This window comes from Miniopterus schreibersii, assembly GCF_964146895.1.
Source record: "Miniopterus schreibersii genome assembly, chromosome: 3".
Taxonomy (NCBI): domain Eukaryota; kingdom Metazoa; phylum Chordata; class Mammalia; order Chiroptera; family Miniopteridae; genus Miniopterus; species Miniopterus schreibersii.
This window is the reverse complement of record NC_138103.1, coordinates 29,363,500-29,391,482: the sequence shown is the minus strand read 5'-3', so window position 1 is coordinate 29,391,482 and position 27,983 is coordinate 29,363,500. Positions and strand designations below refer to the sequence as shown.

General features: G+C 42.3%; 1 protein-coding gene across 14 annotated transcripts in view; it reads left to right on the top strand.

The window, feature by feature from the left end:
• Positions 1 to 27,983, top strand: part of CUX1 (cut like homeobox 1) — a 337,186-nt gene that overhangs the window by 195,373 nt on the left and 113,830 nt on the right. For all 14 annotated transcript variants that reach the window (XM_081131308.1, XM_081131320.1, XM_081131311.1 and 11 more), the window contains exons 5-8: positions 8,571 to 8,708; positions 12,719 to 12,842; positions 15,404 to 15,480; positions 16,817 to 16,883. In XM_081131308.1, the coding sequence (XP_080987434.1) occupies positions 8,571 to 8,708; positions 12,719 to 12,842; positions 15,404 to 15,480; positions 16,817 to 16,883 (406 nt within the window). The remainder of the gene's footprint in view (positions 1 to 8,570; positions 8,709 to 12,718; positions 12,843 to 15,403; positions 15,481 to 16,816; positions 16,884 to 27,983) is intronic.

The following is a 27,983-nucleotide window of genomic DNA, read 5'->3' as shown; positions in this document are numbered from 1 at the left end:
CTCTTCCTCTGCAGGACTCAGCTTTTTCCTTTTCTCCACTTACATTCTCTCCCTAGGTGACTTCTGATGTCTGTTAGGCTCAAACTCCACATGACAGCAAGAGAACAGGTGATTTCCCCCCACGCCCTCCCAGGAAGGTAAATGGCCTCACCATTCATGTAGTGGTTTAGGCCGCAAATACAGGAGTCAGCCTGAATTCCTTTCCCTCACACCTTATAGCCAGTCTGTCAGTAAGTCCTCTTGACTCAGCCTCTAGATAATATCCCAGATTCGACCACTCATCATCACTTTAGCCGCCACCATTACCTCTCACCTCACTGGCTCACCACCTTCACTCCACCTCCTCCCGTCTATCCTTTGCACAGCAGCCAAATGGGTCTAAGTGGTCTGTAAACTGCTTTTATTCATACACCCCAACATATCCACCTCAGAGCAGGAGCATTGGTAACTCTAATATTAGGGTTATAAATTCAAAATTTTTTAATGAAGTTCTTAGTGTTATCTTTTACCTTTAGGTCTATGATGCATTTTGAGTTAATTTTGATGTATGGTCTAAGGTAAGGATCAAGTTTCATTGAAAAATTAATGGGTGGTGTATGTGTGAGTTTTTTCTGGACTCTCTATTTTATTTCATTGATCTGTTTATCTATCCTTACGTTAATATCATACTATCTTGATTACTGTAGCCTTATAATCAATCTTGAAATGACGTAATGCAAATCCTTTATCTTCGGTCTTGTTTTTCAAAATTGTTTTGGCTAATTGAGTTTCTATATAAATTTTAAATTTAGCTTGTCAGTCTAATTGTACTATTCATTAGAGAGAACAGAGTTTTGGAATCTTTATTATTGTGAACTTTTTCTTTCAGTTCTGTTAGTTTTTAATTCATGTTTTTTGAAGCTTTATTTCGGAGTATAACTACCTTTAGGAATGTTACATCTTCTCATCTTCTCTTTTAGGTTTATACAATGATCTTCTTTATTCCTGGTAATATTCCTTGTACTAAAGTTTTCTTTTTCTCATTTTAATATAGGCATTCCAGCTTTCTTTTCATTAGTGTTTTCATATTATATCTTTTTCTGTTCTTCTACTGTTAACATATTTTGCTGTTAAATAGTTAAATTGCTTTTCTTATGAACAGTTATATCTTGTTTTAATTCAGTCTGGCAGTCTGCCTTTTAAGTGAAATGTTTGATTTTTCACATTTAATGTAATTATGTATGTAGGTGGGTTTAAGTCTACCATCGTTCTGTTTGTTTTCTGTTTGTCTTACTTTAAGTCTTTTGTTGTATTTTTCCTGCTTTGTTTTGATTATTTTTTATGATCTTATTTCATCTCCCCACTTGTCTTACTAGGTGTAACTCTTTGTTTTATTTTCTCAGTGGTTACTTTCAGGTTTACAGTAAGCATCTTTAATTTATCACACTATACCTTCAAATATTAAAATACTACTTTACATACAACGGAATATAATACACTTCCATTTTCCCCCTCCTATCCTTTGTGTATTGTCATTCATTTAACTTCTATATATGTTTTGACAGTACACACTATAGTACATTGTACCTTCTTTGCTTTTAAATAGTCAGTTATCTTTTAATGAAATTTAAAATGAGAAAAATAGTATTTTATTTTTACCCACATATTTTACTCTTTGGTTGTTGTTTATTCCTTTCTGTAAATCAGGTTTCCATCTGGCACCATTCTTTTTTAGTCTGTAGCATTGCCTTTAAAATTTCTTATATTCTAGGTACACTGGCAATGAGTTCTGCCAACTTTTGCTCATCTGAAACAAAAAAATCTCTACCTTTCCCTCGTTTTGGAAGGATATTTTTCTTGGGTATAAAATTGTATATTGGTAGTTCTTGTTTTGTTTTTGTTTTTTCTCTCTGACAGGAAGTCTCTAGTTAATCTTATTTTTCTTTCCCTATATATAATGAGCAATTTGATTTTGCTTATTAGTGTTCTTTGTGTCCATCCTGCTTGGATTTTATTGAGTTCCTTGGGTTTTTCGGTTTATAGCTTTCACCAAATTTGGAAATTTTGCCACTGTTTTTCCAAATACACCATTAGCCCCTTTCTAGGACATGTATGTTAGATTGCTTGCTGTTGTTTCACAGGTTGCTGAGGTTTTAGTAACTTTTATTTTTTTCAGTCTCTTCTCTGTGCCTCTGTTCAGACAGTTTCTATGACCGTCTCTTTGAATTCACTAATTTTTCTTTTGCAGTGTCTAATCTGTTAAGCCAGTCAAAGGAATTTTTTTCATTTCAGATACTATATTTTAAGCTCTAGAATTTCTTTTGATTCTCTTTTATATTTTTTTTCCCTATTTTGTTTATGTTTTTTTAAAATCCATGAGTATGCTGTACTAGCTGTTTTTATCTTTGTTACTACTCCCATTATCTCTTGTTATTTCTGGTTTTGTTTTTATTGACTGATCTCCCCTCCCCTCCCCCCCATTTTCCTGCTTTTTTTGCATGTGTAGTAATTTTCGATTGGATGTTGGACATTGCAGTTGTTAACTGGATTTTGTTGTCTTTCTCAAGAGTGTTGAAGCTTTTTTTTTGTCAAGTAGTTAAATTTCTTGCGGATCAGCTTACTTGATCATTCTAGGCTTGTTTTTAAGCTTTTATGGGGTGGGTCTGAAGTAGCCTTTACTTTAGGATTAATTTAGACCTCCATTCTAGTGTGGTTGTTCTGGTGTCTCTACCAAATGTCCTGCGTGTTCAACAAGTCCCTCCACTGTGACTGGTTGCAACTTAAACTTTCCCAATCCCCTGTGAACTCTGAACTTGTTTACTTATACTTCTTTGCCCAGCCTTGAGGAATTTCATGCTATGAGTATATGTGTACCTTGTCTTTTTGCAACAGGCTCTTGGTTTCTCTTATGCAGATTTCTCTAGCTCTTTCTCTGCATATCTTTCTCCTTTCCAGTGCTCTGCCCTACAGATTCCAGGCACCTCAGCCTCTCAATCTTCTGATCTATCTATTCTCAACTCAAAAAGACTCATGCTGTGCTGCAGTCTAGAAAGTGCTTCCTGGCAGAAAGTCAGGGTGGTCGTAGGACTCACCTCATTTGTTGCCCTTCTCTTAGGGATCACAGTCCTCTCTGCCAGTTGTCCAATAACTGTAAATGGTTGTTTCAGAAAGTTTACCTGGTATTCTAGTTGTTTATGTCCAGAGGACAAGTCCAGTACTGGACAATTCGTCATGACCAGAAGCAGAAGTCTCCAGGTTTTGTTATTTTTATTCTAGGTTTTAATGGCTGTCATAAATGGCTGGAAAAGATAACTTACAAAGATACATAGATCCAGACAAAAGCAGTGCATTATTGGCTGTCTTTATGAAAAGATGATTTATACTTTTGAAACCTGTGTACCAGTTATAAGATGGTATTTGTTGAAATTCAGGTAGTAAATTTTTTTTCTGATATTCGATTTTTCTTGCTAACTAGTCAAGAAATACTGTGTTTTTTATATTAGTAACAAATGATTTGAAATTCCTTTGGGCAAATAGTTCATCAGGTTTGAGTTGGTTGGTAATAGGTAACTTTTATTGAGTGTTAACTTCATGGCTGGCAGTTTTCTAAGTGTATGCACATATTCTCTTAGTAATTAATACTTAAGTAACTTGTCTAAGGTTGCACAGCCAGTTAAATGGCAGAGCTGGGATTTGAACACATGCAATCTGCTCCACACTCTGATGTGATAAGAGGCATTGAGACATTTTTGTAGAGGATGTTATCTTTGCCCATAAGTTTATATAATGATGGGAACATTTCCAAATACCCCCTTTTAGAATGCTGTCACTATAGATGAGTTTCTTTGAAGAAGTAGTATTTTTCCCACTAAGTATTAAAACATCACATTGACTTCAAAGACATAGATTATGTTGTCGTCTTTTAATGTTTGCCAAACAACATATGACTGATAGCCATCTGCTGTCACAGAACAGGACAGCTAATTTGGAATACAACTTTTTAAAAGAAAATTGTATAACTCATCTTTAGGCTTAAAACTCTTAAATACTGCCTGGCTGGCATGGCTCAGTGGTTGAACATCTACATGTGAACCAAGAGGTCACCAGTTTGATTCCTGGTCAGGGCACATGCCTGTGTTGTGGGCTTGATCCCCAGTAGGGGGCATGCAGGAGGCAGTTGATCAATGTTTATGTTTCTTCCTTGTCAATGTTTCTATCTATCTATCCCTCTTCCTTCCTCTCCCTAAAATCAATAAAAACTTTTTTTTTTAAAAAAACAAAACTCTTAAATACTTTGCAACTAGAAAACCAACAAACCTTTTTGTGGTTCAAAGAATTGCAGTTCTTTTTTCTCATGCCCCAGTTTCTCATCTTGCAAGAGTCCAATAAATCCAGACTTGGTCCTCAGGCTTTCTTCAGCATTGTACTTTTATGAGACTGCTAGGCTATCTACTGCACTAACAGGACACATCAGACAATGTATTTTCAGCTCTAGAATTCTATTTTATTCTTCTCTGTGTATTCTATTCCTCTCCTTAATTGTGCTCATATTTTTGTTTAAATTCTTGAACACAGGCCTCCCTCCCTGACCACTTGTGCTTTGCCACTCTCCTTTCCCTTTGTTGCCACCTTGTAGGCTTCTCTCTCTGCCTTGAATATGCCACATTCACACCCACCTCTGGATCTTTGCAACGCTGTTTCCTCTGCCAAGGGTCTTCACAGTCTCTCCTCTTCACCATCTAGATCCCCATCCCAGTGTCACCTTCTCCAAGAGACCCTCCCTGTCTGTCTCCAGTACCCATTCCCCATTCTCCACACCCTGTTTTCTCTCCTCATGTTTCGCAATACTTGAAAGTATTCTATTTTATTTGGTTCAGCTTTTTATCTGTCTCCCTCACTTCAGAATGTCAAGTCTTTGAGAACAAGGTTTTGTCTGTTCATTGTTGTGCCCCCCCCCCCCCCGCCTCCGGCACCTAGAACATTCCTGGTGTCATAGAATGTGTACTTGGGCGCCAGCAGTAGACTGAACTGTGCCTGGTGCTTCCCTGCTCCGTTTTCCCCTGGATGCTCTGTCTTCTACATGGATTGACCCACAATCTCCATGGGTCTAAACTCTTGTCTTCTCTTTTCAAAAAAAATCTACTTTTCCCAGTTTCTCTATCTGGGAGTGGTCCTTCACTCATCTGATCTGTGTGGCCCATCTTGTTTTACCATTGATATTTGTGAACATGATTTATCTCTCTTATGAAGCTGGTCCTAGCTGACATGGCTGAATGTCTATCCCAGTGCCTCACTTGGGCCTTACCCAGAGCAGAAAGATGCTTAGGAAATACTTGTTAAAGTAGGACTTGAAGAGACAGGATAATTTCGGGGGCTGCTAATTCAGGAAGCAGAAATTTTCATTAGAATTTTGCATACCTCTTTGCTTGGCCGACTTCTCTCCTCCCCCTCTCCCTTAGCTGAGGAGCCAGCACCAGACATATTGCAGAGCCCACTCCCCCAACCCTGAATGTGAGGGCTGGAATTAATGAGATCATGTTACATGTACTTAGGAGAAGGTGCTGTATGAATACAGGTGACTGTGTTGTTGCTTGTTGTAATTATGTTCTTTGGGTCCTGTGTTGCATAGAGCTCTACAGTGCCTCAAAGAGTGTTTCAGGAGTTAACTATTAGATGATTATAAAATAAATTGTAAGTTTGTCACAATGGGTGGATGGAACTGGCAATAAAGCCTGTTGAATTGGAGGAGGCAGGGAAGACTGGTTGAGGGTTTTGTGTGTTCCTGTTCCACGTATGGGTGTGTTCTCTTGCCTCCCCCAGACAATTCCCTAATTGAGCTGCTGAGATCGGAGGCTTGTGACGTTCAGAATAAGGCCTAACAATACTCGTGTGGGGTTTAAATGGCATTGGAAATCATTAACGAGACAAAAAAAGCTATGATTTCCCCTAGATTAACATGCAGGTTGGGGTTTGGCATGCCAGAAGTCGTTGTTTTGGTCTCTAGCCCAAACACGCTAGAGTCATTATATTGTCATGTGGTAATTAGCTGTTCCTTTAATGCAAGTAATAAAAATTAAGCCTAAGAGGTACTTTAGCAATGCCTTTTACATAATCCAAAACAATATTCAAATGCTGTAGGCGTTTAGTCATTCAATTGTACTATAGTAAAGTTTGAAGTTTAATGCATAGAGATGTTTGAACATTCAGTTCATTCTTTATTCTGTGACCAGTTTTGCTACTTAGGCATTAACCTTTAATAGTGTTAAATTAAATATACATGCCATAATGAATAATTATGAGATTGCCAGAATTTTCATTTACAATATAATGCTTTGAAAATTTGTCTAAAGGTCTAGTTACCATTCACTTTATAATGTGCATGTTATTTTTATATGTCACTGAATTCCTTGCCAAATCGAACTAGGGAAGCTATTTTTTTTTTTTATTTGAAGCAGACACAATGGATCCTGGGCTTTTTCTTAAAAGGAATGGATTGGAAAAGTTGTTGGCAAAAAGTTTAGGCAGTATACTAGTTTAGCTCTCTAAAGATATCGTTTGTACTGGCAATTGTGCTGGAAAGCCTGCATGAACGAACACTAATAGAATTTTATACCAGTGCAGCGGTTCTCCTTCTCAGGCCTTCCCTGACTTCTGCCTCAAGTTCAAATTGTAGTTTTATATGAAGAGGGCCATGTGGGCATACCATTTCTTTCCTTTAGGCCATTTGCCCAGCACGAGGTAGGTCCTGGAGGGAGGGGTGGGGGGTGAGAAGGTACCCTGGAAAATACTGAAATTTTTTTTTTTAAAAAGCCTCACCTGGAATGTTCTGAGTAATTCAGTCTTTAGTGTTGTTACTACGCCTACTTACAAAGAACTATCTCCCCTAAATAGTTTTTGAAATCTAATTTAATACAAATATTTTAATGCTGATTAAAATAATAATGAACAGCCACAAATGAGAAAGTGATGTCGTCATAAACTGTATACACACACTGAGTAAATGCCCGGCAGCCGGGTTTCACGTGATGGACAGTGTTGGCGTAAGCCTCACGCGCAGGTCTGCCGCTGTGCTGGACACATCCCAGTGCCCGCCTTTTGTAAACTCTGTAAAGACGTTGGCATCTCAGAGAGCTCCTGGCTCCGGGTAGACGCGTCGACTGAAACATGTGGATCTAGCCCTCATTTCCAGGAACCGGGGGTGGTCTGAAAAATTAATGACTCTGGTATTTGAAAATTAAGTGAGCTCTTGAATATATACCCTTGTTGATCCGCTGTGCTCGGTGTTTAGCATTCCTCAACTGGAGACTAAATCCTTGCAGCCATTTCACAAGTGATGCTGGCGTCCATACCAGAAATATCTTCAATAATCTTTTCTAAGCCCAGCGGACTTGGGTATTCTACTCTGACGGAGCCCAAGAGTTCTAGAGGAAGTGCTCCGCTGGTGCCCAGCAGGTGGATTATAAGTGCCTTTTTAGGCAGCCGAAGAAAAAATACAGATCAAATGGACGCCAGAAGAATGTTTAATGTCTCTCCATTTTGTGCTGAAGGCCAAGAGTCAGTACATAAATTCTGTGTCTGCAATCTCTAATTTTAGATTAAAATTCAGTTTTTTATAAGTAAATCTGGTGGTGGATAGTACATTGAATTGCTCACAAAACCTCATATAACTAACCCATATGCCATCTCCTACTGGTTGTACTATAAGAGTGTGGGGGCCTCCTGGCTACCGGGCCCGGTGGCCTAGGATGGGTTACAGCAGGTTGGCTCACCAGCTCACCTGACTCTCTTGTGAGTGTCCTTGGTTAGTAAAGGAAGATTGTGATTGAAAGTGAGCATGTCCTAAGTAAGGTGGCCTCTTATAAAAGCTGTATTTATTTCCTCCCCTCCATCAGGGGATCTTCCTTGTTGTAACAACAGTCACTTAGAGTTAACAGGCTTGGGTTCGAGTTCTCTCTGCCCACTCACTAGCCGGGAAACCTTGGATAAGTCACTCGCCTTCCCTGAGCTTTAGTTTCCACTTCTGTGAAAGGAACTAACATACGTCTTACATCTCTTTCCCAGCATTATTGTGAGGCTCAAATGAGAAAATGTCTGTAAAAGGTTTTGTGACAGAGACAATCTCATAGTATCAGATGTTATTTCAGCTTCATAAGAATGATTGTAAACTTGTGGATTAGTGCACCTTCCCACACACCATCGATCCTTCTGTGCAGCTCTAGGTGCACGGATGATTTCCCAGGGTGCCTCTCCTTGCTGCCACCACATGTGTCTCTCTTCCTATTAGCTCAAAGATTCAGTGTCACACTATGCCAGAGCAGTGGGCATTTCCCAGTGAGTCCATGGCCATTATACCCCATTTTCATGCCTTGGGGGCCCTGGGGTAGGTCTGCATACACATCCTTTGTAGCCAACAGAGAATTGCCCCTATCCCAGCCATGGGACTCTGAAGAAGGTGGCAAGGCCACACGTGCCCCAATTTCTGGCAAGTGGTGGCAGCTGCAGGGCTGGAGACCTGCCTGAGCCTCCATGTGACCATGAAGGTGACTTGTCTGTGTCCAGAGTGGGGTGATGTGCGTTTTCCTCTCACGCAGATCCCGTGCCGGCCCTGGATCTTGGACAGCAGCTCCAGCTCAAAGTGCAGCGCCTGCACGACATTGAAACAGAGAACCAGAAACTTAGGGAAACACTTGAAGAATACAACAAGGAATTTGCTGAAGTAAAAAATCAAGGTTGGTGGAAGATGCATTCTTTGCTTGGCTTTTTCTCTCTCTCTTTTTTTTAAATTACCTTCCCCATACTGTTGGGACTAGCTCTAATTGTAATATACGTCATAAAGTCAGGGTGCGGTAAGAAGCAGAATCGTTAAAGAGAGGTAATAATAATGCTTAGCTATTTAGAAGTAAAACTTTTCCTCTGCACAGTAACTACATATGATTTTATTGCCCTGTGACGGGACTGATCAGGATTCTTTTAAAATTCTTCCTGTATCATCATGTGATAGGATCTGCCTTTTAAAAGAATGATGCGTTGCCTGTGGGTAACACCTGTCAGAGAGCCAGCTTATGATCAAAGGCTCACATACAGTAAGTCATTTAATAATTGCTGCCGATACATTAAGGCTTTAGCTGCATCCTACAAGTCTGCATGCTTAAGCACTACTGTTTCCTTGTCAGCGTCACCTACTCATTACAAATTTAATGAAAGAAAACGACCTCTTGGTGTGGTTGCCCAGCCGTCAACAAGACAGAGAGGGCAAAGGTTGCCTGGCTTTTCATGTCAGGGAAGAACAAAGAAATTGCTCCTGCACCTAAAATCCAGATGTGTTCAGATTCCGGGAGCCTTATGACTTCCTCATTTTGAAGAAAAACGCAGCCCTGTCTGACAGCAGCTGCAGGTTTTTCAGGCAGCTCCAAGGAGAAATGCAGCCTGTTGGTTTTTGTTTGGGGTTTGGGTGAGCAAGGAGCTAGAAACGAAAGGCAAACCACTTTGGTGACCTCCTCCGAGTGGCCTTCTGTTTAATATTCTCCGAGAGTTGGATAAAGAATTAACTGATGAAGATTTTTAAAAGTGTCCTTGGGCTTTGAGCCCATTGAAGACAGGCTTGCGAGAAGGGATTGTCCATGGAAAGGATCCAGGAAGAGACTATGATGAGCAGCTAGAAGGTACAGGCCTGGCGGTGTGGGCAGCAGTCCTGTGGGTCCCCTTCCTTGGGGTGCTAGAGTAGGGGACAGCTGAGACTGCCCCCCGCATACACACCTCCATCTGGTGCCACAGGGAGCGGTGAGTCATTGGGACTCAGAGCCTGCTTTTTCCTGCTGGGAAGTGAGGTGTTGGACTTACTAGGCTGGGATCTGGGTGGGAGAAGGGGCTGTCTTTCCCCAGCAGGAGCTGTTTCTTTTCAGAACCACCCAGATGGTCAGGTGAAAGATAACCTATAAAATGTACACCTGGGTTTTGCTGCAGCCCTGGACCCAAAAGGAATGAGCTTTGGGTTTTTTCCCACCTGGCGACCTCTAGCATCTTACTCTTGGTGTTGTCTTTATTTTCATTTTGTTTTGTTAGAGGACGGTGCAGATACTGGTTTCCTTCCCCCTGCCTTGTTTCCTCAGTGCCTCCATGGCCAGTTGCCCAGTGAGGACCACAACTGTGTGAGATGTTCTCCCCAGTGGCTCCATCTGATGGGCGTTTATAAATGAAATAGTATATTATACAGTCAAAGACTTAAGAACAAAGACACTGGGATTGTACAGGCCTGGTTTGAGTCCCTACATTGCCACTACTTGGCTGTCACCTTGAACAAGGGATCTCACTTTATTATAAGCCTCATTTTCTTGGGTGGGGGATTCTCATACTAACCGCATAGGGTTGTGTAGGTTAAATGAGAGGCTGGTGAGACATTTAGCGCTATTTCTGACACTCAGAAAAGATGAGCTACTCTTACTTAGCACTGTTGTTTTTTTCTAGAAATTCCCCCCTTTTCTTTTTTTATTGATACCTTAACAGATTTTTCCCAACCTCCAGAAAAATGTCAAGTTCCTCTCTTTTCTTCCCAATATAAAAATGATTTTAATTTGGAAGGGCTGGGGTGCACGTCACTTGTTTTAATCATCACAGCTATACTGTAGATTGATAAAAAGTTAGAGGAGGAAAGGAATTTATTATGTGCTAAAATTCTTCCCTGCATTTAGATGAGTAAGTTAGGGCTCTGGGTACAGCCAATTAGAACAGCACTTCAGTGCCCTTTCTGCCACACTGTTCATTCCCCTCACCTGCTCACATGTAGGTGATCCTGCTGGGACACACCCAGGAGAATGTCCTAGGCCCAGGCCTGGGTACAGGAGGAGGACCAGAGTCAGAGGCTCCAGGACAAGCCAGCTCCTGGCTTAGGCTCAGCGAATCAGTGAGCAGCCCACTCAGGGTTAGGGGGTGGCAAAGATGCCTCATCAGACAGAGTGGGAGGCCCTAGCTAGTCCCCCAAAGACCCCTGGAAGGAACATGGATGTGTCACACTGAGGGACCCCATTGGAATGAGCACTGGGTTCCAGGGACTGAACAGTTATTTCCAACCAATTGTTAGAGGCAGAAATGCTATATGTTCTCATCGTTGCATAGACCATTGACTTACAGAATGTGCAAGTGTGTTGAGAGGTGACCTGTTTCGCTGTTCATTTGGAAGTGTTCCACTTATGCCCAACTTTAGTTCTGGCAGTGTGGCTTGACAGTGACGTGCACCGCTAACCATTGTGCTCACAGAGCATTTCTTTCAGGCCCAGAATTACTAGTCCAAAAGGCAGAAAGCCCCCCATTCTTTCAAATGCCCTGACAGGGTCATGAGTTTTAATTCCCTCTCTCTTCCTCTAAGGAGAACCTTCTGAGTTCCACTTAATAAAAAGGACCAATTTCTTCTTTTAACAAAAGAGCCTTTAGCTTTTATCCACTAAGCAACATAAATACTAAATGCCCAGCCGATGTGCTCCTGCCTTGCCCAGCATGTCTGTGCTGCTCAGGCAGTACAGGTGAACGTGAGTATCAGCCTGAAGGAACAAGAGCCACCAATCCAAGCTCTCACTTGGGCAAAGATCTGGCAGGTGGCACTCTCCAATGACCCTGGAGCCCCATTGTCACAAGCCCTGTCTGGTTCTCAACCTGTCAGCCCAACCTTGGCTCCTTCATTCATTTGTGCATCAGCCATTTCCAGAGCACCCGCCTGTGCCAGGTGCTGGGGCCACAAAGAACCTCAGCTTTGCCTTCTAAGAGATGGATTCATGCACAGCAGGTGTAGTTCCCCAAGAGCTCCAGTCTCCTTGGAGTTGGGACCACAGCGCTCTGCCAGGGACTGTCCAGCATGCAGGGTGGAGTGGGGGGATCTGTGGGAGGGAGCATGTGGAGTGGTCCTGCCCTGGAGCCAGCATGGGTCAGAGTTAGGACACTGCCCCATTCACTTCGTCTGCTTTAGTGTTCCCATTTGGGGTAACTGGTGGTGTGGCCTGATCTTTATAGAGACAGCCTGCTCTCCCAAGGGCCCCCATGTCCTGAGCCTGGCACTTCAGGGCTCCTTCTTTGCACAGCACCACTGCCCACACCCTTAACCCTCACCCTCCCTCAAGTGCAGCTCCCCTGGGCCTTGTTTGTCTTCTCTGCACACATAGCTTTAGTCCATCAGACTCCCGCCTGGGTGGAGGGTATTTTCTGCACCCTAGCTGCAGGGTGGGTCCCTTCCAGCCAAGAGATGCACATTGTATCCACTTAGCACACTGCATGTTCCATCACTGTGACAGCAAAGGTGTGCCCACAGCCACGGAGACCTGTAGGCATACGTGACTTTGGCTAAGACAGCATCTTCCAAAATGTTCACAATTATGAACTGTTTTCTTTGTAAGAAAGTACTTAAACCCACACTAAAACTTTATTAATTTCCCTCAGTAGAGGACTAATTTAAGACTCATCAATAAGATGTTATATTTTACCATTGATCCCCCCTCCTTTTTTTAAGTTGTATTAGAGAAACTATAGCTCTTCTTCCCAGCAAAATCCATTGATCCTCCTCAACCTAAACGTTTAAAGTTCAATTTAACATTTAGGGAGTAAAAGGTCTCTGAAGGGACCCGTAACCATTGATTTTGTGTCAGAGTTGAAGAGCTAAAGTTTAAAACACACCGATTCTACTCAGTTACGAAAGCCCATATATATAGCCACACGGACTGTGCGTCTCTTACTATAGTTTTTTTTCTTCCTGCAGAGGTTACGATAAAAGCACTTAAAGAGAAAATCCGAGAATATGAGCAGACTCTGAAGAACCAAGCTGAGACTATAGCTCTGGAAAAGGAACAAAAGTTACAAAATGATTTTGCAGAAAAGGAGAGGTGAGCATGTGTTGGGGTTTGCATGTACTGATATAATGTTTTACCTCTAAACTCCACATGACAAGATGGTTTTTAAAATGTGCCTGTGACGTATGCCCAGGTTATAAACCAAAATCCTGGGAGCTCTAGGCAAAATTTTGTTTGAAAAGTAAAGGTGTCCCTTATTCTGTAATGGGTAGGACTCCCTCGAGTGAAATGTATCAGTCTTTCCCCACTGGGGGACAGCGTCAGTCAGTGGGCCAGAGTGGGCCTGTCCAGACCATGCAGGTCCAGACATTCAGCGTGAAGTGTGTGTGGTTGGCACATGACGATTGTACATCTTTTCATTACCTCATGGTGCTTCATATATCAAGGAGCTGATGTCAGTTAAATATGTTAATGAACCATCCAACTGCTGTGTGTTTTAGATCTCAGGTGGCCCACTTCACCCAAAACTTTTCCACAAACAGTGAGCTGGTTTTTCACTATTGTGATGGTTTAACGAAAGTTGGATTTCTTGTAAATACTGTAATATGACATAAGTTGGGTTTTTAGAACTCTGGTGAAATACAGATTTTATATTTTAGACCTATCATGAAGAAATGTGTGTATACATTAGCAAGAGGCACTAAAGGTGTGGTTTCAAGTGAGAAGCGAGGCCTGATGTTGTGTCCAGTTGACTTTGAGTGCAGCTACTTGCACTTCCATACGGCGGGCTCCGTGAAGATCAAGTATCACCCAGGACTCTCTGGAGCACTATTAAGCAGGCGTCATTTAGGAAAAAGGAAGAATGCCCACTCCACTCACCTGGTGCCTGCTTTGTACCTGCCAGGCCCTTTTGGAATGTATTTCCAGGTCCAGAACAGAGCTGCAGAGTGGACGTGTCATTTTACAGATGGAGAAACTGGGCCTCAGATTAGCTGCTGTACTACCTAGTCAGCCTGAGGTGGGACCAGGGCCTGATCCACCACTGCAGCCCTGGCCTCCCTGTGCTCAGACGTGGCTTCACCGAAGTCCTCACTCCAGGACCACGGCCAAACCCAACTCTGCACAGGGATGCTGCACCCACACTGCTGGGAGAAAAGAAGTCAGGGCTCTCAAAGATGAGTGAATTCTTAATGCCTCCCAGGAAAGCACTTTATGCCCAAAGAGATTGCTCAGCATGTTATTGATAATGGGTGGAGGAGGAATGTAAGCAATTGAAATGCTTGCCAACGAAATACGGGTCAGTAAAAGATGGGCCATCCCTAACTAGAACATTATGCAGCCATTAAAATAATAGTTATGTTGAATTTGCAATAACATCAGAAATGTATCTAGCATAATATAAAGTGAAAAATGAATGATAAACTATTATATACAGTGTGATTCCATCTGCATAGCACAAACTTATACATTACAAAAATGTATAGGCAATTTAATATTTTTCAAGTTGACTTTTCAAATTAGGTAAAAGGATTTATCCTATTAAAAGATGTGAATGACTGACCACTGGGGGTGAAGGACAGAGCTAAGTCTTTACCTCATTCTTTACACGAAAAAATTGAAAAGGAGCTAGGATTTAAATATTAATGATTAAATCGTATACATAGTGAAAGAAAACTTAGGCAGTATTTTGTTTTTAATCATTTTGGAGTGGGGAGATCTCTGTAAGCATAAAAGGAAAATTATCTAAATATGATTACCTAAAATTTAAAACTTTTTTTAAATTTAGAAGGTTATAAAGAACTCTATCTGAAGAAGAAAGAGAACCAAGGAAAGGAAAGGACGTTTTAGCTTTCATGCTCATAATATTTGTGTTTTGTTTTTGTTTTTTTACTTCAGGGCATATATTAATTTTATAATTGAAGTATGTGGAAATGTGAGCAATCCATTTCCATAGGTGATGGAAATTTGGTTGATTTTTTTAACTGTTATTTCTACTTTTCTGTATTCCCAGATTTATTATTATGAGAGCATGTGTTATATTCATATAATGTAAAAATAATAAACTTATTTTTGGAGAATTTTCTGCAGATTAGAAGGAAGGAATGCTATTTATTGACCAGGGAATTCATTTGGAGAGCATGGGAAATATAAATATGTGGAATGTCATTTAAAACATTCAGAATTTCCCATTAGGTATTGCGGTTGCATTCACATTCCATTATAACAGAAATGGAACAGCTGTCACATCTATTTAGTACATCCTTTATTCCAGCAAATTCCTTCATTGTGTCAGCAAAATGTAAATGTATCATTCTTCTTGGGCTAACTTCAGAAAACAATGAGTGCGTGATGATGATTTTTTTTCATATCTAGCATTTCATAAGCAAATTACATTTGGGATAACCTTCCACATCAATTACCAACCGTCAAGTCCCACAGGATGCACATTTCACTTTAAGTAACATGTGGGCACAAAGTTGGGGGGTGTAAGTGGGCTCCACAGTGCTCATGGTGTTACGAGTGATACCTGATCTTGTACCTGTCCCTGGCTGTGTGTGATATGGCGAAGATAGCTGATTGTCATAGCTCCAGAACACACAAGATGTGTATGTTGCTAAACATGACCAATTCGGCTGTCTTCTCTTCCTTTTCAGAAAGCTGCAAGAGACACAGATGTCCACCACCTCAAAGCTGGAGGAAGCAGAACATAAAGTCCAGACTCTGCAAACAGGTGTGATATTCTTCATCCTTGTTGGGTTGATGCAGGCAGGACTGAAATGGGGGACATTCGGTCCATCTCCAGGTACCCCCAGGCCCCCTCTGATACCTGTTGCCCTGCCATGGTGAGCCTGGTGGAGAGAAGGGCGCCCACATTCCAGAATGCCTCGTAGAGCCCCCAGCTTCTCTGCCTTGACTTCCATTAGTCACCCACACTGAGTTGTTAATGTCAAGGTGGGAGGAACTGAATTACATTTTCATCCCTTCCACAAGCCGTTCTTTCTTTCTGCTCTTTTTCCAACAAACTCATCTAAATCACCAAACCATCAAGGACTGACATTTCATTTGGAACAATATTAGGAAAAGAAAAACTTATTTCTACCCTTAGTGAAGTTAAGGAGAACAGTAATAACAGACATTTAAAAGACAGCAAGAAAGGTTATGCTAAATATTTTATTCCTTTTTTCCTTTTTATTTTTGTTCTGAAAGGGAAACCACGCTATATATTTAATTTAATATTAATTCCATATAAATGTGGAAAATAATCACAACAAACTTAACAAATGAGTAATAATCAAAATATATAAAGACCTCCTAGAAACCAGTAAAAATAGATGAACAGTCTGCAGAATAGTGGGGTAAGGGTGTGAACAGGCAGCTTGCAGAAGAGATGCACGTGACTGACACACACCTGAAAAATAGTCTGGGAGATGCTAATTAAATCAGTAAAAAATTATTTTGCCTATCAGACTCTCAAACAAACTTTTAATTGATAATCTTCAGTGTTGGTGAGAGTATAGGAAAATAGTCACACTCATAGTATTAATGGGAATGTAACTTGCCCCTTGGGGGCCAGCCAGTGGTATTGATCTGCAGTTGGAATGTCGAAGCCTCTCCCCTTCTAGGCACGCTGAAGTGCCTGACCATGGCAGGCAGGCTCTGTACCAAAGCCGATTGTTACTGATGTCGCCTGTGTCCTGACGCGGAGAGAGTGCCGTGCCATTCTGCTAAGGGAAAAGGAAGGTCATAGAATATTTGTATCTTCCTATTTATGGGGGATGAAAAATATATAGATACATGTGCAATGATACATGGAAATATTTTTAAATAACAAAATATATTTAAAGGAAGGAAATCTAAAAACTAAACTATAAACAGTGGTGATCTCTGAGGAGGTGCATGGGATGAGATGAGGTGGAAGGGAAGGGGGATTTTCTGTTCCACTCTATATACTTTTGTAACTTCTGACTCTTTTCAAATGAGAATGAATTCCTTATATGCTCTTCCTTTTTAAATTTAATTTAAATATTAGTGTCTTATATTATGGTTTTATGTCCTCTGCCTTTCAGCCCTGGAAAAAACTCGAACAGAATTATTTGACCTGAAAACCAAATATGATGAAGAAATTACTGCCAAGTAAGTCTCTCTCTGGCTTCCTCCATCTGCGTGCGCTTGGTCAGGCCTCACCTGATTTTGCCAATCCATAAAGGACCTGCCCTCTTCCCCTTTCTGTCTGTCGGCTTTGCAAAGCGGTATGGGGTTTAGAAGGTGCTTGGACTCTGAACTGATGTCAGGAAGGCAGTGTCACTCCCATGAGTAGCTTGTGTCAGTTTAATACCCAAGCTCTGGTGCTCTCAGAACAGTTCTTCCACCTGAAACTTTTTTCCATAAGTTTTGTGAAGCCCAGTTAACACTGCCTTTTTCTAAAAAATTTCGGAAAAGAGTCAGCTTATAGAAGATGGGATAGATGGGACATTTTGTGGAACTGCTTGGTCTGTACAAATTGCATCACCTTTTACCTGTGCCGAGTCTTTCATTCCCACACAGGTTTAATAGTTCAGGTCACACCTTAAAACACTAGGTGTCCCTATGTAGATGCGTACATATAGTAAGTGTGCATATTTGGGCAGGTGTATCACACAAGGCTCCATGAGAAGGAAATCAGTGATCTGCCATAGGATCCCTTCTTGACATCCACCCCCCCAGGTAGAACACCAGAACAGAAGAAATAAGTTTGACATAAATCAAGCAAGGTGTAGAAGCCACAGAGATTGTCCCTAGCCATGGCCTCCTCTACTAAAGTCCAGACAGGCAACGCCAAGCTTGAGTTTGAACCATCTTTTCCTATTCTGGGAGCCTCTTCCCATCTCCCACAAAAACCCGTGTGCCCCTGGCTGTGTCTCTCAGATGGCCTATTCCAGGAAGAAAGTTCTGCTGTGCTCACTCACATAGGCCTCACTGGGGAGGAGGGAGAAAGCTAGATAGTGCCACCCTCCTCCCAGGACCACAGTGTAAAATATAGTTATTCCTGTGGATCTCAGTCATAAACCATTTGAAAAGCACTGCTTTGCGAGTGTTACAGAAGTTCAACTTCCAGCCCTGGCCAGTGTGGCTCAGTTGGTTGGCCGTCATCCTGTGGACTGAAGGGTTGCTGGTTTGATTCCCAGTTAGAGCATATGCTGGGCTTTCAGGCTTGATCCCCGGTAGGGGATGTGCAGGAGGCAGCTGACCAATGTTTCCCTCGCACATCGATGCTTCTCTCCCCCCTCCCCCTTCCTCTCTCTCTCTCTCTCTAAAACTCAATTTTTAAGAAAAAGTTCAACTTCCAGAAGGTGGTGTCTTCTGCTGTGCTGTCAGCCATGGACATGCACCTACTTGGGGGAAAGAAACAACGTGATGACAAGGTTCACCTTCTATACTGAAGCTGTTCAGAATAGACAGCAAAGAATGCCATTTGTCATATGGTGGCTAAATACTGTCCCTGGTTTAGATTCATTTTTTTTCTTACTGGGCTTCTAAAATGACACACGGAAAATTTGTGTCCATCCAGTTGGTTTGTTTTAGGGACTGAGGAAGCAACAGAGAGCCATCCGTCCAGTAAGGACTTAAATTTTCCTCTACTCCCAGGTTTTCATCTCTAGGTAGGGAACATGGTGGCTGGGGAAGTGACTGGGAGACAGAACAAGAGAGGAAGGGACGTCTTAGCCACATCCCCCATCCTCTTCTGGCCTCAATGTAGGCAAGGCTAGTGCTGGAGGCTGATTCATTTCTCTCAACCAGAACCAGAAAATGGAATCAAAAAATATGGGGGTCGATTGCTCATCGTGAAAATGCTTTGCTTTGGGACTGACTGTTGTCACAAACTGCTGACAGGGGCATGGGCACTCCTGGCGTGTGTCCCCTCCTGCGATCATAGCAGGACATTCTCTCGTCTTCTCCAGTGATGAGTAGGGAGGCAGGGTGTGGTATGCACATGTGCTCTTGGAGAGAACAAGCCTGACAGGTAAACGATATGTTTGACTCAAAGATAACAGGTCCACTCATTAATCCAGCAGACACTCCTGGAGGCTTCCTTTGTGCCTAGACTATGCTGGGCTTGGGAAGGCCTGGGATAAAAGGCTCAGGGGAGAGAAAAACCATTGCAATCTAGTGTGATCACTGCTGTAATAGAGGGGACATTAGTTATGAGGGGCACCTGTGCCAGTTAGGGTCCCTGCAGAAGACAGATAGCACACTCCAACTAGGGTAAGCAGAGAGAGTTTAACGTTTGGACTGTTTGCTGTGGCATGGGCCAGGAGGAGGGGGACCACAAAGGGAATGCAGCATCCCTAGGGAGCACTGGCCAGAGTCTACCATGCCCAGGTTTGAAGAGACCACCTTGAAAGGAGCTGATGGGAGGGTTGAGAAATCTCGAGCAGCACCAGTAACTCCCTGGCCTTACCCTCCTCCCTTTCCCTGCCAGGATTCCCCCTGGCAAACTAGAAGCCTGAGGGCAGCCCCCAGGAGGTGGGGGGACTAGAGCTGGACATGGGAATGGCAGGTGTCCAACACAGGACCCCACCCAGCTGGTGCAAAAGGAAAGAATTGTCTAGAAAGCCTTCCTGAAGGGAGTGATGTATGATTTGAAGTTGAAAGATAAGTCAAGGTAAGGAGTTCCTGGAGGCCAAAGGACGCAGTTCCTAGAGGCTGTTTGTGAAAACAGGCCAGCAAGGCTGCTCTTCTGGAGGACCAGCCAGAAGTCCCGAATGGCTTCTCTGTAGGGTCAAGGTGGACACGGTGAGAGCCGAGGGGCTGGACTCAGGCTCAGACAGGGATCAGGCATTTCCCAAATCAGAGATGGATGACTACTAACAAAAGGCAGCCTAGGGCCAAACACTTATTGTAAATGGTTCCCAGAGTAAGTAATCCACAAAAAATGTAGAGAATGGACTGAGATAATAATTGCTACTTTCTTTTAACTTTGGAGGCAATTGCTTCAGTCTTAGAGATCTCACATGAAGCTTCTCCCTCCACATTCCTCTCCCCTTCTATTTTCTGGGAAAGGTTTGCCACTCTACCATCTGCTTCAGCCCCAACCTACATATATTTTATTAGACTAGACAGCTCTCCATTAATACATATGTATATAAGCCCTCCAGGGGCAAATCTTTTCACAAATGGTCTTAAAACATTTCAAAACAATTTATTGTCTCTCTTCAAAAGGAGGAATTCTTATATATTTGTTGACTGAAAACGTAGGAAAGGGGTTGGGGAAGCGTAGGGGAACGTGGGCTTTAGAGAACACTGACCTGGGAGTGGTTCGCACAGGTCCACTATGCATTCTCCATGTGACCTCGGATAAGCTCATTAACCTCTACATCTCACTTTTCTCGCCTGTACAATGGGCAAAATAGTAGTCAAGGCATGGAATGGTTGTGAAGAGTAATGAGAAGGTGTGTGTGCAGCACTAGCACACAGTGACAGCACTGTCAGCAGAAGCTATTCCTGGCAGTCTCACAGCAGGGCTTGGGGTGCTTTACTGAAATTAGCAGGCCCTGGAGAAGACTGACCTTGCTGGCGTCATCTCCCCCATGAGATTCAAAGAGCATGTGTTACCTCTTCCTCTCTGTTGCTGGGAGATGTCACTGGGGTGACCATCCCTCACCCCCATTTTGTAAAGAAGCATGCAGGTCGAAGGCACCAGGGCTGTTCCAAGACCCCTGTTTATTGTGTACAAGTCATCACCCTGCTTCAGCTGGGACAGCACGGACTGACTGTGACGGCGATGGCAGCAGTAAAGTTTTCCATGTGTAGGCTTGAAGCAAAATGTAATTAGCCTTTATGTGCAGAACAAGGACCCATTGATGAATACAGCTGGTCTTTGTTTGGTCCTGTCATTGAGAGTGGGAGGTAAAAGTGTTCTTCTTCATGTTTATTAATGCAAGATTCCTTAGACAAATGGCAAGCACAGTTTAATATTTGTTGGAACATAGCGGCGTTTGCCAAAACAGTTGTTGTGTAATGGGATTGCAGGGTTTCAGATTATAACCATTTCTGGGTTAAATAAATGAATTATTTCTCTGCCTTTTTTTTTTTTTTAGTTAAAAAAGTACCTCCTTCTCTTAGCAAATGGAGACTTAGCATCTAATGACTTTAACTTGGAGATTCTAGCAAAGCAGAGTGGTGTGGAGTGGTTCCTAGGTGGACTTGGAGGTAGACAGGCTGCTCTCGGCAGGCAGCAGCAGCCCCGGAGAGAGGCCTGGCCCCATCACTCAGAACCTCATCCCTGCGCCCATCTTTCGCAGCTGTTTGCTGCTTAGATTTAGGTTGCTGCTGCAGGCTGCAGGAGGCATACAGCTCTCCCAGCCAAGATACTAGCCTTCTGAACAAAAGTGCAGGAATTCCCATTTTAGCTCAAGTCCACGGCCACCTCTTTGCTCTGTCCCCCAGAATCCTGGTTACAAAAGGAGCTTCAGTTGTAACACATACAGCCAGCTTATTACGTTCCTCTTAACTTGTGGGCTGAGGCTTTGAGCCTCTGATGAAAGAAAATATTGAATTGCACTGAAATACTACATTTTTTTAATAGTTAATGTTAGTCTCAGGAGAATTTGCACCTCCCAGACCTTTCTTGCCAGTAAAATTCATATTTCTTAAGGTTACTCATGTTGTATTCCTTGCCTATATGCTTTTTAAAAAGAGCTACGTTGTATGTACATATATTTACAAAAGAGACACTTAGGAGGAACTTCACTTTGGTTAATTTTATAGTGTTTTCTTTATTTCAAGTATATAACCAATATTTTATCACAATATGCGGTATGCTCTGAAAAAGCAGAAAACTTTCCCACTTGCACTTGGCTTACGGCTTTACTGAAATTGTTTTGGGGAGCCTATGCCCCACATTGTAGAGATAGGGAATTCGTGCCCATCAGTAGGGCCTGGAGGACCTGAAATGCAATTTGAAAAGGTGACAAAACCAACAGCTCGATACAGGACTACCAGGTGGGAAATGCCGCCAATATGTCCTAGAATGGTGGTGGGGTAGGTCCCTCTGTGCATACAGATCACTCTGGACTATTTCACAGTGGCTTCTTACATGGTATCTTGTTTACTCTTTCCAGCAATCACTGAGAAAGCTTTTATTGTGCTAACTGCATGGATGAGGAAGCAGTCCCAGGACACACAGTCAGGCCCCAGATCTAGTCCTTTGGAAGCGAAATGCAGTGCTATTGGCTCACTACCATGGAGGCCTGTGAAGACCCTTTGTGGTGCTACCTCCTTAAGAGAGCAGTGCTGCCTGTGTGACAGGCTCCCTGAAGGGTTTCAGGTCTCTGTCCCTCTCCCACATGCCCCATTTGATCTACCTTAGCAAACTGATTTTTATTTATCTTTTTACAGCTCCATATGCAAGACTCAGGTAACCGGGCCCAATAGAGCCCAGGTGACGTAGCCTTAGACTTACATGCTATTTGGATCTTATTAGACCAATTTTGCTTCCCCCAATTGAATTTGAAAAGACCAACTTCACTATCCTCAAGTGGAGTCTCTGCTGTACCTTTAAGAATGTAAAATTTTCTGTTTCCTGTCCTTTTGATTAGTCATCAATTTCCAGTATGGGTTGCTGTAATTATCTTGGCTAGATTAATTTCCCTAAAAATAGTGAAGCAGCTACTTTTATGGTTTCCAGGGCATAGGCTTGAATAAAGAACCTACTGTCCCTTAAACCTTAGAAGAACTAAAGCAGATTGAAGGGAACACTGATGGCTTTTTCTTCTATATCTTATCGCCAAAAGAGTGTGTGCATTTTGTAAAATTCCTGGGATTTTTCCCTATAAAAGTACTATGCTTCACACCTAAAATCCGATGCCCAGGTGAGCCCTAAAGGGCTTTCCTTGACTTTTGCACCAAAGGCAGCTGTTTTGTTTTCTCCAAGCAGTGCAGCCCTGATCTGGAGTTTTCTCCAGTCCAGGGGGTTGTGCAAATAGAGGGGGGTGGCTTTATATTTTCAAATCCAGGTAGAAATCCCTCTGAGTGCCAAGGATTCTTCACCTGTTCCGTGGACTCTGCACAGGTCTGGAAATTACATGGCATCATTGAGAATCAGCAAGCTTTACTCCTCCCTCAGCTAATCTTACTAAAGGCCCACATTGAAATGGTGCTAGAACTACGGAGTAAAGGGGGCAGGCTAATAGATGTGATATGCACACAGACGCATTTTGTGCACACAGGCTCTGTGCACAAAACCACATGCATATGTGTGTGCATGTAGCTGTCCTGGATGTGTAGGCATAGATAAACATGTTTATGAATGTAGAGGTAAGTCATACCCAGCATCCTTGAAGAGGGTATTGTAGAGAAAAACTTTATTCATGGGGTGCCACCTGGGTTTGGCATGGTTTTATAAAAAAAAAAAAAAATTTTCTTGTTTTTTCTTTTCTTTTTTTTAGAAATCCTCAAAGTTTTTCTGATTCACTATAAAGGTAAATCTTGGGGAACTCATAGTTTGAAGCAAAAGGAAATGGATAAGGGGGCTGTTGGGAGAAAACATCAATTCATAGATCACAGCGCATGTAGTGAGCTGTAAAGCGGGCATTATAATGTGTGCCTTCCTGCTGCCCAGACTGTGGGGATCTAGTAAGAGGATGGGAGCGTTCCTGCCAGCTGCATAGTGTTGACAAATGCCGGCTGAACTTCCTCAGAGAAGGACCCTTGTCTTATTCCCTGTGTACCACATGCGCATTAGCATGGTTGCTGGTGCATTATCTACTTTTGTTGACTTAATAAATCAGCGTGAGCCTTCACTGTGAAGACAGGTGGATCAGGGGTACAGCAGAGGTGAATGACCAGTGGGGCTGTATGCTCTCTAGAAGGGCAAACTAAGGAAGCTGTTGTCTTCTAAGAAGAAAACAGGAGCCATCTGAACCTTTAAAGTGCTTTAAGCCCTAGCCGGTCTGGCTCAGTGGTTAGAGAGTCAGCCAGCGGACTGAAGGGTCCCAGGTACAATTCTGGCCAAGGGCATGTACCTCGGTTGCAGGCTTGATGATCCCCAGCCCTGGTCGGGGTGGATGCGGGAGACAGCCAGTCGATGATGTGTCTCTCACATCAATGTTTCTCCCTACCCCCCGACTCTCTCTGAAAAACAATGGGAAAAATATCCTTGGGTGAGGATTTTAAAAAATAAAAATAAAAAAGTGCTTTAAGAAAGAATTATGATGGAGGCCCAGCCTGGAATGTCCATGCCACTATCTGCCCCCAGTGAAATTCCTTCAAAAGCCATGCTTTTCTGACTCGCCACAGGGACCTAGCTGCTGCTGAGGGCTGTACCATGCGGGTCATCTTGGCGAAACACATCTTCTCCTTTGCTTCCAAACTGGCAAAGGACACATACTGACCAGTCGTGCCCTTTTGAAGGAAGGCAGGAAGGCTGGCAGAAGTGAGAAACTATCCTTGCCATGGAATCCCTCAAATCAATGAAGACCAATTGCTTCTACGTGACATTTATTATTTTTAATTTAAAATATGTTTATTATACAAAATTTAGAAGATTCTAAAGTATTTTTTAAAACAGATCATCACTCATTATCTCACATCACAGAGATAACTGTTGTTAACATTTTGGCATATTTTTTCCCACTGTTTTTTTTCTATACAGTGATTTTTGTTCTTATTTTTTTCCCCCACAAGGGACATCAAACTGATAGGTAATTTTCATTTCTATTTTTTTTATTGACGTGTAAATATTTCTTTGGTGTCATGGACTATTCTTCAGAAACTGAGCACCATGCTGCATAATGTTCCATCAAATAGGTGTATAGTAAGAGGGTTATCCATGGATTTTCTTGTTGTTTGGGGCCTGATTTATTGTTACCCTGCTGTCCTTGCCTTACAGGGTTTAAACTAGGAAGCTTCACACTTGCTCTGTCTCTTTGTGTTTATATTCTGCCAGTGGCTGTGGCATCTTTAGGGGCTTCCCTTGTGGCATCATCAAACTCTCGCCTGATGACGAGTGCCTGGCACAGGATCTGCACACATGCCCTCAGTGGGGCCTTCATTGCTGCTGTTGTCTGCAAGGCACTTGGCATCCTACCTGGCCCATTTAAAAAATGTTGGTGTACTTGCCCCAGTATAAGGTCTATTTCAACCCTAAAGAGTCCCATTGTTTTCCATGTTGAATTTGTGAAAATCAGTCCATCTGCATCACAGCACACTGCAGCTGATGGAGTCAAGGTGTCTCATCATCTTCCCGGGGACTCTGAGTATACAAATCTTAACTGGTTACCATTTGAGTGCTGCTAACACTGGGGCAAAAGGTTCAGAGGACAAACCATTGTGGAGTTGTTAATGCCTTAATAAATGAATCAACGCTGGAGGTTAATAACCACAGAGTAACTGTCTTCTGAAATCCAAATGCCACATGTGTGCAGGACCCATTTTCTAAAGCGAGACAAGTTGTTCAGTGTGTGGTCCCCTCCATCGGGGTGACTTGTAGAGTTCAGGAGAGATCTGGCTCCATCTGGCTGGGAGAATTTGGGGCTCTCTGGGCTGGTGTAAAACAAATTAAGAGAGGTGCCAAACATCTGGGCACCAGCAAGGATGGCTAGGGCTCTTGTTCTGGGATATTATAAAAAAAACTTTTGAACCAGCCTTAAGAATGAAAAGTTTGCTGTAGGAAAGCAAGAGAGAGCTAGCTAATTGAACTCATTGATTTCCTTCACGGCTTGTTTGGCCTTTCATTCTCTTCCTAAGGTGCTGTTTGTTGAGGAATGTCTCCAGTTGCCAGAAAGACAGTGGGGTGTCTCATATTTCCCCTCAAGCTCTCCTTCCAGCCAGAGCCAAGTTCTGAGGCAAGCCTGCAATATGAATTTTTAATGCAGAACTTTATAGCATCACTCTTGCAGCCCGCCTGCATTGCTCTCCTGAGTTTTCAGATTTAATGCTCTGATGAACAGAGCAAAGACTCCAGGCATTCAACATCAGTGAGAATTAACCCCCAAATGGCTGCATGTGTGCCCTCTAACTTTTCTAAAGGTAAACCTAACGGAGTTGGGAGAAAAAAATTAAATTATGTACTGTTTGGAATGTTATCAAAAGAGCCCGGAGCACAAAGGCAGAGCATGTTCTTGAAATTTGATTGAATAGCAAATATTTTTACCTTTTCATTTATCTTTTTGCTTGACTATTTTCACACTGATGCATTTCTCCCTTTAAAAAGCTGTACAATTTATAGGATTCACAGAATATAAGATTACTAGATACTCCATTTTCCATGAAATGCCCAAATATAGTTAGAAATCTAGGATCTGTTATTGATAATGGCAAATGGACTGGTTGTGTTAAGTGGTTAGTTCTGGGTGTGGACATATGGTTGATTGGTTTTTTCCCTCCGGTAGCTTTCTGTTTTTGTTTGTTTTTTTATTAAGGAGGAAAAGTTTAGATAAAGTATATATAAAAATTGCTTAAGTTTAAATAAATGAGAGAAGGATAGTCTTCAGTAAGTGGTGCCACAATAATAATAAGCATCTTAAAGTCTGAATGTTTTTTAATGTAAAAAACAATTTAAATGTAAAAAACAAAACCATAAAAGCACTAGGAGAAATGTTAGATGGGCACTTACATAATGTGGGGGTAGGAAAATTTTTCTAAGCAAGATGATAAGGTAGAAGTCACAAAGGGAAAGTCACAGCTTTCCAGTGATGGATGAACTGACAAAAAATATTTGCATTGTATATAACAGAGAAAGAGTTTACATATATAAAGAGCCCTTACAAAGCAATAAGAAAACATTTAGTACCCTTACAGAGAAAGCTCCGTATTTTCATTTTATTAGACAATTCTACCACAGGCATCTCAAACCCAAGTGAACTCATTACTCTTCATAACTTCCTTCTTCCCTGCAGACAGTTCTCCTTCAGTTTCTTCCCTCCCGCAGGCATATGTGGTCCTCCTTTGTTCCAGAGACAGAGGGTCTTTTCTGACTCTTATTACCTCTCCTTTCTAATCCATATTAATTCCGGCTCCTTGAGACATTTCTGCATCCCGCACTTTGTCTCCACTGCCACTACTGTAATTTGGCTCTTTTCATCTCTTATGCTGGATGCTTCAGCATCTTTCCGACAGATCTCCCTGCTGCCAGTTTCTCCCTGGACTAACCCACCTCCAAGTCTGCTAAAAACATCTTTCCAAAATATAAATCTGATTCACTTAAAATCTGTCCTCCTTAAAATCTTTCCATGACTCTTTTTTACTTCCGTTGAAAGATCATGGCATAGTGCACAAGGCACTTCATGATGCAGCTCTGTCTTCATAACTTCATTTTATACCAAATCTAACTACCCCCATGGATCTGTGGGTTTTTCCCAAGTTCCCTATCGCCTTATATCCCAGTTCATAGTTAACAACCTTTTTCACCATCCCCTCCCTGCCCCATTCCTACACTCACACTTACCGGCACAAGCCACCGCGTGCGTGTGAGGGGGCTCAAGCTCTCCCGTTCCAGGAGAGAATTCAGGAGGAGTCATGAATTTGAACCTGGAAAACAGACATCTTTATTTTTACTAAAGTCTGGCTGTGATACAGCATTTTCTTCTTTTGCAAATGAAGTCAACAAACCCAAATAAGAACAGACCTGTGATTCTGTTGCAAGTGGAATTCACAAATAATTTCACATCACATTATTATAATTGTTGCAAATACTCAATTACTGTGTATATTACTACTTCAAAATGTCAGTTTAGTTCTTAGACCCATCACTAGATTTGTTACTTATTGCATCATTAAAGAACTTGTGTTCCTATATAACAAATTCGGGATTTTTAGTATAATACCCACACTTCAGAATAATTGTTTCCGTTATGTATTTAAAACGTTCTTCTAGGAAGAGGTCCATATTCGTCACAGACACCTGGAGGGGACCATGGCACAAGAAAGCTTAAGCATCCACATTAGGTCAGCAGCATCTTGCCAGCCAAGGCTGGACCCTCCTAACCCTTTGCCCTCGCCCTTGTACAGTGCTCACCACATTACATAGGCTTTTCATAATAGTTTACTTGTGTGGTTTTCATAAAACCCACCTCTTCCTGATAGGAAACAGTCGGGGCTGGGCAGGGGCATGCACTGTCCAGATCCAGACGTGCACTGCAGCAGTTGGTCGCTGCCAGTTGTACCAGATGAACCCTTCTACCGGGGACAGAGGACGCCTGCTTGTCCCTTTGGGTCTGCACCTCCCACACCCAGACACCTGTGTGAAGCAAGGTG